The sequence below is a fragment of the Phasianus colchicus genome, chromosome 3 (genome assembly GCF_987193195.1).
Source record: "Phasianus colchicus chromosome 3, bPhaCol1.hap1.1, whole genome shotgun sequence".
In the NCBI taxonomy this organism is placed as follows: domain Eukaryota; kingdom Metazoa; phylum Chordata; class Aves; order Galliformes; family Phasianidae; genus Phasianus; species Phasianus colchicus.
The window spans coordinates 34,880,958-34,902,872 of NC_143438.1; the positions used below are offsets into that span (position 1 = coordinate 34,880,958).

The 21,915-nt window shown below is 36.2% G+C and overlaps 1 protein-coding gene across 2 annotated transcripts in view; it reads right to left on the minus strand.

Annotated features, from left to right (window-relative positions):
• Positions 1 to 3,370: 3,370 nt before the first annotated feature.
• Positions 3,371 to 21,915, minus strand: part of ELP2 (elongator acetyltransferase complex subunit 2) — a 34,362-nt gene continuing 15,817 nt past the window's right edge. For both annotated transcript variants that reach the window (XM_031589112.2, XM_031589111.2), the window contains exons 11-22: positions 21,025 to 21,156; positions 20,406 to 20,555; positions 17,090 to 17,278; positions 15,002 to 15,071; positions 12,985 to 13,080; positions 12,837 to 12,894; positions 8,048 to 8,120; positions 7,417 to 7,603; positions 5,664 to 5,785; positions 5,085 to 5,227; positions 4,507 to 4,620; positions 3,371 to 3,656 (exon numbers count right to left, since the gene is read on the minus strand). In XM_031589112.2, coding sequence (XP_031444972.2) covers positions 3,500 to 3,656; positions 4,507 to 4,620; positions 5,085 to 5,227; positions 5,664 to 5,785; positions 7,417 to 7,603; positions 8,048 to 8,120; positions 12,837 to 12,894; positions 12,985 to 13,080; positions 15,002 to 15,071; positions 17,090 to 17,278; positions 20,406 to 20,555; positions 21,025 to 21,156 — 1,491 coding nt within the window. In that variant the 3' untranslated portion in view covers positions 3,371 to 3,499. The remainder of the gene's footprint in view (positions 3,657 to 4,506; positions 4,621 to 5,084; positions 5,228 to 5,663; positions 5,786 to 7,416; positions 7,604 to 8,047; positions 8,121 to 12,836; positions 12,895 to 12,984; positions 13,081 to 15,001; positions 15,072 to 17,089; positions 17,279 to 20,405; positions 20,556 to 21,024; positions 21,157 to 21,915) is intronic.

Sequence of the window (21,915 nt, forward strand, 5' to 3'; positions counted from 1 at the left end):
TGAACCATTGTTTCTTAATCTCACGCTGTGGATATAGATATTAAAAGAACCTCCTCTCCCTCCTATAAATCGGAGCAAGACATAAGGGAAAACTTAATGCAATAACAGGCTGTGTTGTGAAAAGTTGGAGCCTCTTAAGACTAGAGCTTGCACAGCTTACGTGACAGCCTTGAGAAGATATATTAGCAGAAACACTAAATTTAACTTTAAATTTTTATTAAATGGCATTGGATTATTTGCAACAAGAGATTTAAGCAACTTGCAAAATATGGAGGCTGACTATTTTCCAAATGTACTTAAGAGCAACTAGAGATTTCATTCAAGGAGAGCAGTGAAAAACAATCACCCTCCTAGAAAACAGGGTGCATTGGAATGGAAGGAGGCATAGCACTTGACAGCAGAGAACAGCACTGACAGACTACCAGGGCAGCACAGGAGAAAATGCAGAAATAAGAGATCTTAGTAGGCAAACAAGACCATGGTAAGGTCAGTCAGGTAAACAGAACTGAAGTCACAACTTTCTTTAATGTAATAAATCGTGCATGCACGAATGGATGTGCTATTTCAATGTATGAAATAGTGTCTCAGTAAAGTACACACAGAGGAAAAGCATAGGAGAAACAAAAGTGACAGCCATTCAAGTGGGGAAAAACTGTAGAAAATTCTAATCAAGCTTTTGCAGAAAGAAGGATATACAGCAAGAAGGCACATTGTTCCACCAGGATTTATAACACCAACAAAACAAGGATAATGGAATAGAATCAATCTTGCCAACATCTGGAAAATCCTTGCTTTTCCCCCTTTTTTTGTAAATAAATAAATAAAACAGCAATATAGAAATTACAACAGCATTGGTATTGGTAAAGAAAGTTTGTTCAGTGATAGCATAAAATATGAGAGGGGCAATTAATAGGTTGTTTTGCTTTTCCCTCTATGGCAAGACATGCAAGTTTTTTGGAACTTTGCAGGTAAGATATCAAATTACAATTTTAATATATAATAAAGTTCAACAAAAGCTCATGAACACTGTGTCCTTTGTCAGGATACAGTCTGTGTTCATTTAAGAATTCCTGTGACAAGATAAATTGCTCAAAAGCTTAAGGTATACAAGCTGGAGGGAGCACCGGGTACCACAAATGAAGTGAATACAGCAAAGCATCTTAATAAAGATTTTATTTTCCTAAGACATTTTAAATAATATTTTTTTGGAGAAAAAAAAAAGCTAAAATATAAAAACCTTTAAAACAAATTATAATTATTTTGAAAAGTGTTTGCCCTTCCACCCCAAAGAAATTGGACTCTTTAGCTAAATCTACAACAAAAGGTTCACCACAATTCAATTATTTCTGTACTACCAGCTTGGATAACAATTAATTCTGGAACAGAAATTATTTCAATCTCAAAGTTTAACTAACTTTAAAATCAAAGACAGATGTGCTAAGGCAAAAGTATCCTTACTGAAGTACTCAGCTGTTATTGTTACTCTGTCCTAATTACAATATGATAAGAGAATTAAGTTAACTATTCAACTTCTCACCAAAGCACTCAAAAGATGGGAATTCAGTAGAATGCAGTGTAAGGATCAGTTGCCACATTTCAGCTCCAGCCTATTAACATTTGTAAGTTTTTCTAGCCTGAACTGCAGAAGACAGCACACAAGCAAGGAGATGGCTCTCCTACAGTACTCTGCTCAGGAAAGGCTCTCACTTATACAGAGAAGACATGAGATTTAAGTTGTCTAAGAGTTAGGTTTCAAGCTCCCTCTTCATGAGAAAAACAAACAAGTAGTTCAAGCATAAAGAAAAAAAAAACTCCTCCTAGAGCATGGATGTCCAACCCTTTGGCTTGTCTAGGCCAAAACAAGTAAAGAGGAATTGTCTTGAGCTGCATATACACACACTGTTCAGAAAGTAATGCCTCCTATTTATTTCTGTGGGCTCCACACACATTCAGCAAGAGTCAATAAATGTGATTGGATGCCATTTTTTCCTGCATGGAGAAATTCAATTCCACACTTTTGCTCCATCTACATTTCCATGTCATACACCATTGTGTCAAACTGCCCCTCCGCTGCCAACTGTCTTATGGCAACAAAATGTAATGGGATAGCAGTGGGAAGATTCAACCTCTACTGCCATACCAACATCTGCTTCAGACGGCATGGTCTAACATCATAAAATAGGATGCATTGTTTTTGGAGCAGCCCTCTTAATAATATTATATATTTTAATATATTTAAGTAACAAAACATTTTAAGTTTTTTTCTAAAAATATTAAAAAAAGAGAGGAACAAACTCATAAAACTAGTGGGATATTTGACCTTGTTTTGTGAAACTAATACATCACTCTTCTTCAGCAGAAGTGGTTGCAATTCTCCGTGAGCTCTCAAGGTGTTCAGAGATCTTTTTGATGAAATTTTATTCTTCTTGTACTTTATCCTTGACAACCATTCACAAACATACAGCCAAAAAGCAATGACATGAATAAAATGTGGTTGTGAAGTGAAAAGTATTTTTCTCTTTTAAGAAATGTCACTCTACTAGACTTTTGTAAGACACTATCAGATTTTTGAGTTAAATATCTGATTGTAACTCTATACATTGCATTTGAAAATTTGCAGGTAATGTATTTATATCAACTGAAAATAGTGTCACAAACAAATTAACGATTTTTTTTTGCCATCTTGAAATCTATTCTCAAACTCCTTTATCAAAACAGAAAGCATGACTGCGTAGTCTTTGCTATTCAGAGCACTGTGCTTAGCCAGTGTATCAAAATGCATACAATTATTTGTCACCACTTGAGTCAGCACTGCTCAGCACTGCCCTCCCTGTGTTCTTGTTTGAGTTCACACAGTGTTACTAGTGATGGGTGCGTGCCCAGGGTACTCTGCAGGGAGGAGCCACCACCCTTACAGAGCAGAGCAAGGCAGGGCATGCTGCACTGCCAATCATGCCAGTCTGCATGCAGCCAGTGGATTGGACATGCCTGTTCTACGACTTGGACAGGTACTATAATAACCATTCTGAAGGATACTAGGGAGAAGTGTGCAGTCAATTCTGACCTCTGGTTAACTGCAGATGCTGAAACACTGTGTCAGCACTAACAGGCTAACTGACAGTTGCACTTAATAGGAATAAGGCGTTTCAAACAATTCCATACTCCACTTGCCAACCCAAGCATGCAAAAACCCAACTACTGGCTGCCTCCCACCAGACTCACAGTGAAGGAAGAGGTCTCGTTATCCTTCTTCTATGCCATATCCCACACCTCCTATCCCTTTTCTCCAGGACATTCACCAATCAAAATAAATAAATACTTCACATTTGCCAGAAGTGCAGAAATAGAAAAGTATTTCCAATTATCAAAGTTGTTTTAATAAGTTATATTTCAGATGTTTCACTTTCGACAGCAGAAAAAAATTCAAAAACAAGTAAGATTAAACAATGCTGAAAAAGTGTTGTGAATTAATTTCGCACAGACAGGCCTGCTGTCTCTGTTAAAGAGCAAATCTGTTGACATTGAATATTTTAACACAGTGATCAGCTCCACAACTTGCAAGCTGCAACCACTCGCTGTTGTTCTGATCATTATGTCCAGCTCTGCCCTCACGATGTCTCCAACACAAACGTTTCACAGCAAGAGCATGGCTTTGGCTGCAACAAGAAGAAATCCATACATAAGTGCAAAATGTCAAGCACAGTTGGGTATGTGAATGTAAACATCAACATTTATATAATTAGTATGCTTAACTCTACCAACTGAGGAAAAGCTGACTTGTGATAATCAGCAGGTATGAAGTTCTTAAAAATAAGTAGGGCCATTAATTTCAGTGACATTTTATCTTCACGGTCATCAATTATTTAAACAGTTATTGAAGTTTTATCATGTTAGGCTGCAGATCTAGCATCTCAGTTACCAAGATAGGACAGATTTCTGGCTTTTAGTGTATCATTTCCTGTCATTTGGCATCTCTTTCAAATTCACTTCAAGTACACAGGCCAAAGTCACCATCAACTTTTATTTCTGATACTATCACTGTCAATACATAGAGAAAGAATCTAAGAAAATGTTCCAAATTAAATACTCAAAGTCTCTCTGTAGAGTTTCTCTTACTATCACCATAGCAGCACCATATTTAGCTTACAATTCCTTTAGTTTTTGCTATAAGCTGCTCTTTAAAACTTTGTCATCTACTTCAAAATTCTTTGCAAATGTACACAGACAGTGATTCAGTGATTCTTTCCCCCACCATGCAGTATTTTCTACCATCTTGTTCTATGGTTAACACTAAAAAACCTTTATTTTATTCTATATTTTCAGATTATGATTGAAGACATCTGCAGGTTTCCAGAGATCAGTCTTTTCCTTAAAGGATATCAAATTTGTATGAAAAAAAAGAAGTTTCATATCATATTCATATTTTATAACATAAGAAAAAAATTCCAGTACTATCAGTCTTGGTAAGAACACTTCATTGCTCCTAAAACACTTCAAAAGATATACCTGTTATCCATCTCAACACACTTGGTCCAGTCAGCTACTGATGGTTCTTGCCCACTCTGCTTCCATGTGTAAAAGTTAATCTTCCCATTCTCTAAGCCTATTGCAACAATATACCTATAAAGAGAACAACTGCATTAATTCTAAGAGAAATGCAGAATTCTTAACACTCAAACAAAGCATTGCAAATCAGCCTTCAAATTAATATATACTTTTTCAAGGAAAAAAAAATCAGTTTAAATCAAAGCACCTTCATAAAAATGAACAAAGCAGAAATCAGTAAATTCATTTGGTTAGAATAAAAAATATAATACTCATAAACAGGTTATTAAAGCATCAGTCCAGTCAATATCATTGCAAGAACAAGTGTGTCTCAGATGCATTAACCCACTCTGTCATCCTATCCCCAGACCCTCTCCCCCCCACCTGAAAATAGGTTAAGGAAAGAAAAAAGAATTCAAATAGTCAAATACTTGACAGCTAAATGTTAAGAGCTGCTAAGCCATACAAAATTACTAAAGGGGAAAAAACACACTGATTTCAAATTATACTCAGAATGCCACTATATAAATCAGCAATACCTTCCATCAGGAGTAAGCACACGGCTGATACTAACGGCAGTAACAGAATCTCCAGCATCCAGTACTGTTGAACAAGGTTTGATTGTATCCAACACACTGTCTTCAGTAGTCACAGATAAATCACACTGACCCCAGATGATGACCTGCGAAAAAGAGAATCACCTAGGAATCCCTCTGTTAAAATACTCCCAGAGCACAGAACAAAGGCAATGACCCCTAAAAGTTTCTACCTACAAAGACTCAACTGCTTAGAAAATCTGCTTGACTGCATTAAATATATCAATAACAAATACAGATTATATTATGAAAATTCAATAAAACCTTAAGTAGATACCCGTGAGAGTTTGTGACATATGCTTATCTCACTGTGCAAAGTGAGACAGGAGAAAGACCGCAGTCTTGTACATATATATTTGAGCACTTTATCCAGCATATGAAAGTCTCCCTGATTTCTGAGGCAACATACATTATAGTTTCTTAGCACTTATAGACTATGAGTCCGTCGGAATATAGCACTTGCTAATCTTAAATATACTTAAAATAATTCTGGGCTTTTAAAATTCCTTTTACATTAATTACCTTTTCGTCCCGACTGCCAGTAACAAAATATTTGCTATCTGGCATCCAATCACAAGACCAAATGATTCGACTGTGAAGAGCTGTATTTTTGTCTGTGTGTGCACAGCAACTGAAAACTGGTCCTGGAATAAAACAAAGAAAAACCTTTACTTCAACTACTTTGTTTACTAGAAGTACCTAGAATAATTAAGAATAATGTGAACAGCAGGAATAATTGGATGCCATTACACTCATCTTTAAAGCACTTGGGAGGTACTTAGTAATAGTATCAGGAGTACTTAGTATTTTTTCCCCGACATTAATCAATTGAACATAATTAGTACCGATCCAAGACCACACCACTCAGTCCTTACAGCATGAAAACTGGGAACAGTTTCCTTTATGCGCTTATCTGCTTCAAAAGAAATGAATTTCAAGCATTATGTATCAAGGTTCCATACACGTTTTTAATAAAAACATTGACTTCAAAAGCTTTAGTATAGTGCAATTTTTACCATGCGTACACACACACCCCAGCAATCCACTACAGTTTCTAGTTACTACCAGTAAAGGCCCAAGAGCTGAAATCACAATGATCCAATCCCAAAGCTTAATCTGCTCCCAACAAGATAAGCTGCAGTTTCACCACGCATAAAATCAGGCAGTAAATCTGATTAGCAGACAGCAAAGCTTTGGGAATGCTTTTCCTAATTAGAAAGAACTGTCATTTCAGAACACAGATGTTGAATAACTGCATTTATTGGGATGCCAATAGAAGTAGTCTTGCTTTATAGTAATAACGATGTTTTGTATACTGAAAAGTTTGTGATGAACAGATGAAAAGAGGGCTTCCTCTACATTCTGTATGAATTCATACTCTTTAACCCAAAACATTAAGTACTTTGGACAATATGCCAGGCTTTAAAATAAAAGTCTGAGCAGAACAGAATCTCAAGCCAGAACACAGACACTGTGTGACAGGGTGAAAACACACTGCCAAGACTGTGAGAAAACTCTATAAAGCTCTATAAACCTTGTAGCACATAAACACTACTGGGCTCTTACTAAGTCAGTGGTGCAGTGATAATTGTTTTCAGCATAAGCATCTGTTCAAGGAATCCATTCATGTTCAATAGCAATCTCCTTACGATTTTGCAAGGCTTAAAGTCCTAATGAGAAAGTCAACTGAATCTTTACCATCAGTTCTATTTTACAGACAGAGCCAGCCAGTCAAATTAATCAATTGTGTAGGATTATAAGAAAGCCACACCAATGACAGAAATTAATCCTGTCAAGAGCCTCAGAGCATCATGTCCTGCAAAAAGGGACAAGGCAGTTCTACGCAGGACACACCAATGTAATAATGAACCTTCTAATGTAGCTCTGCAGAACACCAAGACAATGGTTTTGCATGACAGAAAACCAGTTTGAAATTCAGACACTGCATTCCAGCTCGTATAACTGATTTCAGTAAATGTGTAACATACAGCCACAAGTAAAAGGCAGGAAGACAAACAGCAGACTTCAATTAAACAGTATTTAATGCCTGATCATATCCTTTTCTACATTTTAACTCTCTTTATAGTTTTTCCTATACACCATAAATTGCACTTCCTAAAACTACAGGAACCCATACCACTATTAAATACTTAATAGCTGTAAGAAAAGCGTCCATTAAAATATTTTACCAATTATCTTCCAAATACTTTGAAGCCAAAAATACTGAACAAATCTTAAAGTCTTCAAATGTATAAATCCATCCCATGTACCTTACCTGACTGTGATGAGGCTTCTTCCCTCCACAGTGACCAATTTCTGTCTCTAGATACTGCTAATAAAAGTTTGTCATTAGGTGAAAATGCCAGCTGAGTAACTGTCAGATTGTGAAATGGCAAACTCTGTATTTTCTTCCAAGAAGAAGTGCTCCACAAAATAATTGCTGCATGTTCTTTTTTGGAAGCCTGTGGAGAAAAAAATAAAAATAAAAATAAAAAAATCAGTGTGAATTAAATAAGGCAAATATAAAAATCACACATTGCAACATACCAAAATGTTAAGGGGATTTTTTTTTTTTTATGAGTTACAGTCCAGTTCCTTCTACAAAGTTTCAAGATTGTTTCACTGCATTCTACCAGCAATGACAATGTGTCAGTTAGATAAATGTTATAAATAACTGTTTGTTAGAATTCCTCTTACTAACAACTTTAAACGAATCACATAATTATTTCTGAATAACAACACCTCTGCATTCAATCTCACCTTTGCAAGGCAACTGCCATTTACAAGAAGTCTTTCACATTAACTTAAAGAGCAGACACAGTGCAAACTGAATTTTGACAACTCTTCTGTCAGCCCTAGAAATATGGCAGCACTTTTCACTAGATGGTGCTAGAATCTTTTCTTACCTTACACGCTGAGGCAATTACAGTGTTTGAATTATTGCAAGCAACACAAAAAATTTCATATCCATGTCCATACCTGAAATAAATTTCAAAAGCTGTTTAGCACAGCACAGACATTTCTGCAGTATGTATTAGTGTTTCTATATTACCTTAAATCCCTCTGCAAAAATGAAAGAAATATACTAGGAACATCTTTCAACCAACACCACTTTCTGTTTCACATTCCAAATAAATCCTAATAATACTCTGCATTCAAGTTAAACATCTGCATAAACTTTTTCATGCTTAGGAACTGACTACAGACCAATCTCTCCAGCACATTCCATAGCCCTAAATCATCAGGAATGCAAAACCTACTGCAATTATTAACAAAATGCAGACAGCATTTAATGTACTCTTATTTTCTTGTAAAACAATTTTAATGCTACCAATAAAAATTAGAAGCCATATATTTTAAAATCACAAAAGAAAAACAAAGGCTAACAAACTACTATCAGTCACAGAAGAGATCAGAGGCAGAATAAAATTGGAAACATCTTGAAACAGTAGAAAAATATCAGCTAAATACCAGCTGCTAGAGGGAGGTCCTGATTTACAGTACTTAAGCATGCATTTCACTTTCTGTTCCAAGCAAAGCCATAAGAATTCTGGATTATCTAATATTCAAGGAATATTTAAGGAATAACACAGAAATCCCCATGAACAAAGTTAAACAATCTGCATGAGGCCAGCCTTACTTGGAGTCACCTCCCTGTTTTCTAGCTTTCTCATCGCCACTCCTGAACAATGACAACGTAAGGACACTGTTTTCAGTGCCACAAAGTATAGAGGTATCAGGACCTGTTTATTACTCCTCATGACCCTATGCTCAGAGACTATTTACTACTATTTACTATTTACTACTTGATTACCCCTTGTTCTGTATGACAGGGGTAACAACACTGAACTGCAGACAACAACTGGCACAGAAAGGGCATTGTCTCTTCTACTACAAAATTTGCTAGGAGGATTCTTTACACCAGAGACAATGCATTTTCTGACCTCTGCGAGGAAAGGCATCAAGAGAATTGCCATTTTACATTGGTTCAAACAGGACTCCACAAGTAAATGGAAGAGAAAACCAGTGAGTATTGTAGAAACATAATAAAAATGCATATTCAGCTTCAGAAGCTCCTGAGCTGAAAACAGTGAAACTGGGAGAACACTGAAGGGAACAACCTTCCTTGGGGTATCTGCTTACATAGTTTTCCTCTTCATACGACAGTACAATTGCTCCTACCCCCAACTCATGTAGTCCAGTCCAGCCATGCTGTAGGAAACAGCTAGACTCACCACAGCCAGAGAGCAAGGAGTCAGGTTCAGCCTGGACAATACATCACACTGGCTTCCCTGCCAGCCACTTCATATGCAGTTGTTTTTTTCTTGGATGTTGATTGACTAACTGAAGCAAGCATCTCACATCTTTGAAAACAGAATCTCTTATTGCTATTATCCTCCCTGGGGATAACATTGGTCTCTAGAGGCTCTTGGTCTGACCTAAGCTTGGGTGACCTTGTAAAAGATACTGTCTTAGGTCTTATTTTCATTTAAGGAGGAGTATTTTAATGCTTCTATTTAATAAGAGCAAAGTGGCATACAAGAAGATCAAAACGTTGCTGTTAAACACTCTGCAATACTACATTATATGAGATAAAACCAAAGTAACTGAAGACTTGTTTCACAAGTTATTCCACAGGCTGTTTCTCCTTTACTGAATTTCACTTAAAGTATACCTTTAACGGAATAATATTTTCAGTTTTAAAAACTTGACTTTCAATGGTTTCCAATATAAGGCAACTTTCAGAAATCTACTTTTAAAGTAAGCATTATGGTGACAACCCTTCTGGGAGAAGGGTGAGGGGAAGACACAAATTAATAGCTTCACCGTTATGAGACACAATTAGATTTGCAAATTAACATTCCAATTAAGCAGCCACCAGCCTCTCTCTTCCCAGAAGGCCTGTACACACTCTTCACGAAGTGCCAGCACGTCCCCAAACTTCAGACATGAATGTGGGAGTCTGTCTGTGGGATATGCCCAGCAGTTACTCTATTCAACAGATACAGACAGTAATTTGCCACTTAAACAGATGGCTGTTTTGGCTGTAAGTAAAATCCCATGAACATCAGTCCCATTTAACAAAGTCTTTGCAATACTGCTGACCAAAGGAGTTTAACTGGAGAACTGTTCATCTCTTCAGAGCTAAATCAGAACAGAGTTCTGATCAAGGAGAAGAAGGTGCCTCTCTCCCCCATGATGATGGACCATCATCAGCTACAACTTCGCTCCCTAGGAACAACCCCCAAAGCTTAGAGCAATGTCTTGTTCAAGTGACAATTTGTGCCAATAAGCTTCATGCAAATCCTGGAAGGCCCAAGAAGATATAAACTATCCCCCTAGCCCCCCAAAAAACAAACTGAACTATAATATGCATCTGTACAAGCAGGGACTCACTGAGGTGTGACTTCATTAAAGATGAAGACAGCAAGTCCCAGTCACAAGCCCTCCTTCCATCCATATACATTCAATCCCACCCCTTCGTTACATAATGCAGCACAAAAAAGGCTTCACAATGGAGAGCAAAGCAACTGTATGAATGAATAATGAAATGACATTTCCAGCCACAAGCCATTTTGCCCTAGCAATGTGTAATTCACAGCATTTTTTAATGCACAGGTGAACCGAATGGACATTCAAAGTTTCCAGGCAAATGATTACTGTAATTTTCTAGCGTCAAAAAGGATGTCTCAAAACTTCCAAGTGTATTACATAAAACATACATATTGCATATATACATTCTATGGTAATTTTCCAAGAGGATAAGGATTAGCATATTCTCATAGGATTTATCATATTTTATCTTAAAGTTATTAGATTATGTAAAAAATTCAGCAAGTTCTTCATGCTAAAACCCACTCAGCCAAATAGTTATCTAAACTGAACACTAATCCTTCAAAATTTGGTGCTGAGCTAGAGCTGGGAATACACAAATGTCAATAACAAAGAGGCTATTTTTGGCAAGTCAGTTCCTCATGCTGTTTTTCTGCTGCCATGGTAACTTGAAATCTGCATTATGCAATTTCACGTTACTTCTTTCAAGATTATCCTGAACAAAAAAAAAATATCTGAAAGACAGCTTGCATCTTGTTTCCTTTATACAAAGGAATCTCTATCATTAACAGTTCCTCTAAAAACAGAAAAAAACTGCTGATAAGTCACCTGAGAGCCATCACAAAATAAAGGATATTTTACTAAACGAGAATTGAGAAGCAGTACTCCTGTAATAGAGTATCAACAATAAACAGTTGGTTAGACATTGAGAAATGTCAGAGGCAAACAAAGGAAAATTTTGGCCATGGCCCCTTTTCACTACTTATGATCACCACCAAACTACTTAAATAAAGCAGATGCATTAGCAGTCGTTGCGTGTACAGGAGAAGCATTTAATGTAATCGTTGGTAATTACAAAACATACAGACACAGTCTAGTTCCTGCCAGCTTCCCTGGTGTAAAAGCGTTTAAAAGTATTCAAAGAAGATTAACTGCCCAGCTGAACATGAAGATGAGTTCCCAACAAAACCTCCTACTCGGTCAAATGAAAGCAATTTGCAAACAGCTTTCCTAAAATGTTGGGGTTTTTTTGTTGTTGTTGTGTTTTAAATATTTCCTCTTCCATCTCCCCTCCCCAAACAAAGCCACAACATCGGTAAACGTAGTCATCAAAGACTCAACATTCTTGCTTCTGCCTCAGACTACTGTTTCAGGAGATTCACATTAGAAAATATGTAAGAACTTGAAATGACTCACTCCTTCGTATATTCAAGATCAGAAGTGAGACTGCTGATCAACATATGTAGATATTCAGTTTCCTACTCACAGCTCTGCTTCCAGAGCAGCACTGCTACCTAAACTCACTTAAAACAGCCATGCAAATGCTACAGTTAAGATTTTTTTTCATTATCCCCTCCACTTCCTATCAGCTCTCTGGTACTGCCCCCTGAGAGGTTCAAGGAGCTGGTCTAATTGACAGTAAGTCAAGAAAACAAATTTTGGCTAAGGTTAGCATGCAACAACTTGTAACTAAGACCAGCTCTTTTGGGTGAAACTCACGAAAACTTTGAAGCTTGAGCAATTGCAGCCTCATGTTACTGAGATCCTGAGGGAACAAATATGTTAGAAACTTCATTTGCAAATTGTTACGAAATTAATACTTTGGATGAATCTCAAAAAAAGAAGAACAAAACACAGCAGAAGAATTCTAAAACCCTGCAACCTCAGAACAATTATTTGCACAACCTATTACATTTGTGAACCATAACTTAGTATGTCAGCATTCAATACCCAAACTGGGTCTGCAACCATTTTCATCCACATTCACCCCCTTGCTCTACCACCAACCACAGCTTGTCTCAGCTGCTGCTTCCATCTATTGCATCTGACAACTTCCTTGGACTTTGAGAAGAAGTTACTTATTTGTCCCATGAGCCATGAGTAGCAGCACTACATCCAGAGCAGAAAGACAGACGTGATCTGCACAGTCTGCCAAAAAAGCAAAAGAAAGCAAAAAATTCCTGCCCTTTTCTACAGACTCTTACCTTTGTGATACATATATTTATTTTAAAAGATATATGCTGCACAGGGTCAAATCAGGTAGTAAGTCAGGTAGAGTTATGAGACCAGACTACATTAATGTTGCAATAGCTTTACGGGGGAAAAAAAAAAAAAAAAAAAAGAAAGAAAAAGAAAACTTACAACTTCTGAATTTCAGGCCACAATGTATTCTGCAGCAAGTGATCCTCTTGTGGAGGTTCTAGAAGACATTTGTATAACGTATTCAAATTTGGCAGTAGATAATCTAAAATCAGCTAAATTATGCATACAATAGAAAATAATCTCATACCTGTAAGAATCAGGGGCTGAAAATATATCTCAGGATACTGATTAGAAATAGTATTAAACGTTTCTTCATCCTCAGCTACTTGAGCAGATATATCTCCTATTCAAAATAAGGGTTTTATTAGCTGTAGAGAACATATTTGGCATAAGAGAAAATATAAGCATGTATTACACAAGGAAAAACCCTCCATTATTTTGAAAATCCAAGCAACGTTAATACAAACACTAGAATCCAGTGATTCTGATGCACGTAACACTGAGAAGACTTTTGAAAAAAACAAAAACATAAAAACAATCCAACCTTTGGATTAGTTCCACTCTGGGATTGACCTCTTCACTGTCAGAGTCTCTTTCAGAGATTCTCAAAGAGACTTGATATATCAAAGAATCGGTCAATAGGAGCTCAAACAGTTGTGTCCCCAGTGTTAAATCATTTTCCTCCTTGAAAATTTAAGTAAAAAAATCCAAAGAAAGAAGGTTTAATTTCAAATCATGTAGACACCTACATGAAAAGCCATGCTTGAAGAAGTCTACATACAGTTTGCAAATTTCAGCAAAACTACCAAGTGCTCAGCCTTTGTAGCTGAACAAACATACTATCTGAAATTATTCAGTTACATTAAAATTCAACTCTATCCTTCACTTTGAAAGAAATATTTAAGATATCAAATTGGAGTAAAGTACTTTTTTGTGAAATGGAAATTTTGAATACAGCTGTTTAAAAAAGTAGGTACAGAGAATTCAGCAGAACAGCAAGATTATTTTGTTATCCATCCTGCCTTCTTTCTCCTCAAAAAAAAAAAAAGAAAAAAAAAAAAAAAAGAAAAATCAGTAGCATTTATCTAACTTGAGATACTTCCTGATGGCTATTCACTATAAGATTCCTCTGTAGAGTAAGCAAAAACAATGTTCTATGGACTTTAACTTAAGCTGTCAATGCTGATAGCATTTGGTGGATGATAATGGTGGACAACACACAAAAATTTTCTTAGACAGAAAAGAGGAAAAAAAAAAAGGTCCAACCTAATTTGTAGATTCCAGTTAAAATACATTTTTACAACATGCTTTATCAAACACCGGATTTCCCATTTCCAAACCTAGTCTCAAGATATAGCTCAGTTATAGTCATCACTCCAAACAATTATCCTTCCTGGTGTTCCCACCACCTCTCCAAGAATATGATCTGGTGTCTCTCCAGCCTTTACTGAAAGAACATTTCTTCATGTTACATAAATAGTTCTTCTTCCCCAGTGCTTTTACAAAGTGTTATTTGTCTACAAAAGATCTATGTCTACTCTTATGGGAAAAGAATAGAAAATGTGGCCAATTCCACTTAAACTGCATTACTTCTACAACCTCTGCAAGAGTGCTAACATCCAAGGAGCATGTGAACAGGACTCCAGACTACAACTTAGGAGGTCAAGGATACTAGTATTTTACAGAGAAACAAGGAACAGCAGTGGACAGCCCCAATTTAATAATGTGGAACCTAGCTTTATTTAATAATAATCAATTATTTTTTGCTAGAAGTTGTCAGCAATCTGATTGAGGGAACACCAAGGAGCATAGAGAAAATGTAAGAACAACTGCAGTTTGGGGGATCTGAGTAACACTGTGCCCCAGATATTTCCAGCTCCACCTCAAGGATGCAGCCAGCCCCACATCCAGGTGGAGACAACAAGCCTTGGGTTACTTCCTACAGAATGTGGGTCACAGTGTGGGAGGCAAAGAATGAGCATCTGAGGTTCACACAAGGTTTACTACGGGATATTTAGGAGAGGAGCCAAAAGCATAGAAAGGGATGAATCAAGAAAGGATTCTCACTTGTTCTCACTGTTTTTGTTAAGCGCCACATTTAAGTGCTGCCAGACAAAATAAATACATTGCACAACTTCCAGCTTATAAACTTACAGTCAAGTTCACTATGAGACCAAGCAAAAAGACAATTGATGAAATTATTTAAAAAAAACTTTACATGTGAAGCACCATCACTTCTCATTATTATTTCTTATTAGCCATACCTTCAAAAACAGCCTTATTAGATAAACCCAATGCTGGCACAGTTGCACCTTTTGGAAGGTCAGAAGATTGCTAAATTTGAAAAGAGAGAAAAAAGTTTCACAAATTGTCATGTAGGACCAGGTTTTAAAGGCCATAGGTTAATGAATCCCTGTGACAACAGGGACTGTTCTAGAGAGAAGTGAAGGGGAGTCTTTGGAAAACTCCCAACTCAACCCACAGCACACCTGAGACAATACGAGGAACAAGAAAAAAAAACTTTATCTAAGGCCTCAGCACAAAAGTTCTGTTGTGAAGCATGTATCTTCATTCCTACATTCAGGTTTTCAACTATAATTTTATTTAGGACACACACGATAAGGCTCAGCTGAGAGCACTGCAGTCAGTAATGCAATAGGACTGGGAGGCAATCTGTTCTGAGGTGAATTAAGGGAGTGTCTCTGCCCATGACTTCCAACACAATCTAGCACATAACACAGAGATGTGGCTGGAATACATAGCCAAAAATTAGAAAGGTAAGTGAGCTTCAGGACGTTCGTGCAGAGATAGAAAAGTTTTAGATCTAACAGCTGTAAAATCCCTTTGTTCAAGGGTTTGAAAAGTTTGAATGAGGACTGGACTTAAAAATTAGGTGACAGCCTGGAGTAAGATGTTACTTATTACATTCATAACTTGATGAGAAAGTGTCTGACACTGACATATAAGTGGCTTTTAAAACAAAAATGCTTCTTGATTATAACGTAAGGTATAACACAAGCCAATAGGTTTGAACTGCATGTAACCCCACTCCTCTCCCGTTTGAATATAAAGCTGGCCTTTTTGGTTTTAAGCACTTTCTTTGGGAAGGCATTTGAACAAAGTTAAGACAAAGCTTACACGCTGATGAAAAGTATTCACATAAAGCTAATTCAATTAAGCTGTTCAAGAGTATCTGTATCATTACAGCTTGTGAAGCCTTCCTCTTTAGACAAAGTCTGTGCAAGACATTTTGTGATATCGTAGATCAAAACACGGCACTCAGAGGAAGACCTGATAAGGCAGGTCTACATAAAAGTAAAATAATGACATCTGCCAGTATTGTAAAAGCACAATGTTATTTGCACAGTATCATCAGTACAAATGCTTAAAATGACTTAACACAATTAGCAATAGATAGCTACTTCTGTAACTTCTTGCTACCAAAAATTAATAGATTTCTCTCCTACACATTTCAAATGTTAAACGAAATGGAAGGGCTAATCTGTCTTTGAGAAGCTATGCAGAAAACACTGCTTTTAAGCCAAAAATGCAAAGGGGGAACAATTCTGAAAGAGGGCTGCTCTACAAAATGCAAAGAAAATCAGATTTAGTTCCTAAAGTGAATGAGTAGCAAACAAAGAATAGCAATGCTGCAAGCCTTACCTTTCCACCAAGCAGGAATGCTCACTTGTATACAACGGCTATAGGCCTACAAGAACTGAAATCTACTGGCCTCACAAGAAAATTTCCACAGCCAAGAGGAAATAAAGCATGAGCAAATACATATTTATAAATATTTATCTAGAACTACCAACAGCAGTACTGAAAGCTTGGTGTTATTTCCAAATATACAACTAAAAAAAAAAACAAAACACAAAACAATGCAAAAATCACACAATAATAATTACATATAAAGACCACATATAAGACTACTACACCCTCAAATTAAGAAGAAGCATGTTGTCAGGCATTAGTGTTTCTTTTAAAATCATCAAATACATACACTAGTCTACTTGGGCTGATTTTTTATTTTTATTTTTTAATTTACCCATATTCTTCACAGTCTTCAGACAACATGCCTTGTTTTATTTCAAGTACCTAGTGGGCATGGTGCTGGATAGGTTGGACTAGATGACCTTAGTGGTCTTTTCCAACCTTAGTTGTTCTATGACAACATCATGAAATTTGAAAAAGCACACAGAGAAACCAGCAGAAGAGGAAGGAGAAAAAGGTTAAGCTTTGGAATAGTTACATTTTTTAGTGGAAGTTACGCGTTTGATGTTTTCTAAAGCATTGATATTATTTACATGGAAAAGTGCCTGCTTCATTTATAACTGCTTTAGAATACTTACATGGGAACACAGCTTCTCCATCGGAATACCAGTGATGCTACTGAAATTTTCTATAAAATTCTTGGGAGCACAGAAAACTCGAAGGACTTTTTCATCTGCTCCTGACACAAACTGAAACCGGCCAATCATTGCCAGACAACGCATGTCATACCCATGTACTTGAGGCCGGGCTATTTCATGCCAGGTTACCTACACAAACAGAAACGCAGTTAAAATACAATTCTTAATCAGAGAAGCAGTAAGACTTTGAGATGTAAAAACGTATTAATACATTCCTTGCTGACTTTATTAACATGAAGGAAAGCTAACAACCTTCTATTAATGTTTATAAAACTGGTGTATGCTCACATACATCAGCTAACTCCCATTCTTCCACCAAATGACTCTTGTAATTAGTGAATGGAGTCACTTCTCAGGTCTCCTAGGGCATTTGCTTACCTTTGTGGCAAACTAGTCACTGAAACTTCTTCATGCTATACCTTCAAACAAAGGGCACAAGTTGCTTTAAAAAAAGGAGGACTGTATGCTATTTATTGCTTTCAAAACCATAGCTCTGAAAGACCTAAGAAGTTAGTGAGAAGTACCTGCTTCCTTTATCTGCCTTTCCTGAAGCATGACAGCACTGCTGTTAATAGGCTATAGGTTCCTACTTCCTGTTTTTTCTTCATAATCAATATTAGCAAAATCACTTTGTAGAAGCTGTGCAAGAACTGACAAAACCAAAATAGTTCTTTATTGCAAAAAGAATTGGAAAACCCCGATGACTTTGGAAACATTTTCATTGGAAACAGTTTTTATTTTCTTCATACTTTAATCCATTAATCCAAGAAAGAGAATCAACAGCTAACCAAAAAGTTAGCTTAGGGTAAGATTTATTTTTTTAATTGTCAAAGCAAAGAATATTAGCAAGAATATAATAAATTGTTCGCATTGGTTTCCTAAAAAATCTTATTTATTCTACATATGAAAGTAAAGATTCTTAAAAAAAAAAAAAAAAAAAACTCTTATTTTCTAGCAAATGCAGTGTCATTAAAAAACTTTTAGGGAGAATCATTTGTTGCTATTATTTATATACTATATTTCAGCTGGTGTATATTTCTGAATTAATTTTAGTTCTGCTAGTTGTAATCTTATTCAATCAGAATTAATTTATATTAACTCAGTATTAAAGTCCCTGAAAAACTGCAGTCAAAGAATTTATATTATACCAGGTATTATGCTGACTCTAAATTTCCTGTACAACACTAAAAATTCATTCAAATCTCATTTTTAAACTTTCTATACAACATAAATGGAATCTTACAGAGAACCAAAAGTGTGTGATATTTTCCAATTAGAAAAAAATACTCAATTACTAAAAAAAAAAAGCTAATAGTGCAATAAATTGGAATAACCCCTCCTTTCCCTACACCTTTGCATACTTTAAAATACAGTACATAAAATTAAAAACAAACCAAAAAAAAACACCAAAGCAGAAGGATGATTGTGCAAGTTTGTGCAATTATCTTCTCCCAGTAAATTTCAGGAGTAAGTCTGCATGACAAATGGAAATTACGTATTATTCCTTATTTCTGACATGTGAACACAGCACTATATCAGAATTGGAATTTTAAGGGATAATAATTTGCATTTAGCACGATGTACTGTTTAGTAAAAAAGCCCAATATTTAAGCTTTAATAGATACCTGAATCATCCAGACAAACATCGGATGTTACCTACTGTATTTCTTCAGATGCTAAACTCAGTATGGTAAGGAAAGGCTGGCATTTTAAAATCTTGCATTGCCTGGTGTTCCAATGGAACACCAATGGTGTTCCATTCCCCTTCACATGACCCTATTCTACTACAACCCTACACCTCACCCCACCTACAGGTTACTACAGCTTTCTCCTACAGCAAAAAGCATTGGTGTCACTTGACTTTACACGTGCTCTATCCAGCCAGATGGCTGCTGTTTGTCAGATCAGGAAGAAGTACAATAATTCAGTTCACTTAGATAAGAACACTGCCATCATTCTGCTAAATCAGTTCATTAATTCTAAAATTTCAGAGATAACAGGAACAGCTGCATAGGTAAATATCAGTTCTTCCAGACAAATATTTAACAAACAGTATACATAATGAAAAGTGGTGCTTCAGTAGGTCACAGAGAATATGCTATTGACAACTATTTTGAATGCTGTCAGCTTACATAACGTGCTAGTTCTGGACTTTGTTTCCATATGCCAAATCCAGCATTCTATCTTTTCCACAGAGCTGTTGCACCTGCCAGCTTGGAGATGAGGGAAAAGCAGCAAAGAAATAAACTGGAGGTGCTCTTGACAAAATACAATGCAAACCTTACAAATTGATCTGGAATTGCTACCACTTCTGTGTAGTCTGGAAGAAGGAAAACAAGGAACTGCTTATGCTAGTGACTTAGCTAAGCTTTGTGGTAACAGCTACCTTTTACCTTCCCCCATAGCTAGCACAGGACCTTACATGACTTCAGTGCTCTAGTTTCTGGAAGTTTCCTGAATGGAACGTTCTGTCAAGAAAATAAAAACAAAACAACACAACCCTGTGTTTGCAGACTAGCAAAATGAATGATCAATGAGAAACTGCAACTGCAGCATTCCCAGACAGGGTTTCCCTACAACAAAATTTAGACTTCTTTTGAAAGACAGTTATTCAGGAGTAGCTGTTCCTGATAAGTTGCAGGAATAAGTGCCAAATGCAGTTCAGTGGTGGGTAATCATTCCGGTAAAAGTCACATTCATAAACAAAATAATATAAAAATAGATAAATAAATAAAATAGAAATACAATGAGAAATTTGCTTAGATAAAGCAAATACAGTGAGAAATTTGCTTAGATAAAGCATGTGGGAAAAGAACAAGGCTGAGTATCTTTATGGTCATCCTCCACAGTGCTTAGCTAAGCATTAAACAAGAGCAATAGATGATTACTAGAATCAGGCATGTATTCTTGCACGACTTATTTCAGAGCTTGGCGTTTTTTTTTTTATATTTTTTTATTTTTATTTTTATTTTTTATTATTTTTTAAGAGCCCAGAAGAACATTAACTGAAGGTAACTCAGAGGTGAACTTGGGAGTTAAACAGCAGTCATTCATGTGATTACTAAAACTTGCAATTAGTATTTTTTTTAAAGTAAAAACAACACATACTGAATAACTAAGCCAAACATTTACACAAGCAGTTTTGAATATCATGGCTTGAGGACATTTAAGATAAAAACTATACTCAGAGGACTTATTCCAAACTCGGGAAAGGCAAGCCTTTACCAACCCCACAAATTCTTTTTGAAGATCATACCTGTGTCTCGTGTTTTCTTTTCCATGGAGCAAATAGTCTAGTAGTTTGATCAGAACCAACACTGATGATAAATTCTCCTTCTGGGTCCCACTGTACATCCTCAACACTGTTAAAATGTCCTGAAATCACAACTTCTGGAGTCCATTCTTTCTATTAAAAAAATTAAAGAAAGACATCAAAGAAGCAATATGTTTTCAACTGACTAATCAGCATATCGTAACAAAAGTAAGTGATTAGGAAAAAAAATAAAATAGACATTTGAAAATAGCATATTATTAGATCTCAGAGTAGCTACAGGGACACCAATACTGATTTATTGTCCCAACCTAGAAGAAAATAGTATAAGTGGTTCAGGTACCATTTCTGAGGAAAGCACAATTACAAATGTGTCAAGTTGCTCCAATGAATGTGGATCCCACACGGTGGCAGGAGCTTTACATTCTGGTTAATTCCAGCCTCTTCTCTATGCAGGAGCGAGGCAGAAGGACCTCAGAGAAGGACCAATTCTATCATTAATTTTAAGCTGTAGTGTTACACCTGATATTTTCTATTAACCATACAACTAAATGACAAGAACTAGTAAATGATAAGAACTAGTAATAATAAACAAACAACATACCTTATTAACTGAAGCCTGTTTCCAAAGGTGGAATGCTCCATGAAAAGCATGAGCAACGATCATTGAACCATCTGGACTAAACTGGCAGTCAAAAAATCCAAGGGTATTGCCACCCACTTCACCTACCCGCACCTGAATTAGTGACCAGAAATGAAATATCCATGAAGACAGCCTTCAGTTAACATGAACTCGTCCAAATCTCACGAGATGCAAATTACTTATAGGCAAGAGTTTGTATTATATAATATTCTTTAAGCATTTTGGGTAACTGCAAAATTAAGCACCAACATATCACAGGAATTAAAGCTGCAGGCCATTTTAACACAGTCTCCCTTTACAAGCACCTCAGAAGGGGGTTCCTGCAATCTGAGGTCCAACCAATGCAAATGGAAAGTAAAAAAAAAAAAGGTAACAACTTAATACAAGTTTTATGGCACAATTACATTTTTAAAATTTGTAAATTTAAGCATAACTACAACAACAATCAGCATCTCTACATGATTATCCTGCTGTGTACTACTTCATACTTCAAGTAGAAAGGCTTTTCAATGGAACAGAGGAAAAATTATAATCACTACTGTATTTCTCTTCTTTTCCCCAGGAGAGCAATAAAACTTCCTTTGTGACAGGAAAAGTCATAAACAATGGTTGGCATAACGCAACACAAACAAATTCAGCAGAACTACTGCAATATGTTTCTAGTTGATCTGCTTTTCCAGAGACATATTCCAAAGCACTAAATAAATCTGAGTTTTATTACTTGTTTATTTAAGATGACCCACATTAGAAAAGCATTCAACATAATACACTGAAACACGAACATTCAGCTCAAATGGAGGAAAAACCAAATGTCAACACCCATGAAAAAGTTACTGTGATTAAAACAAGGCT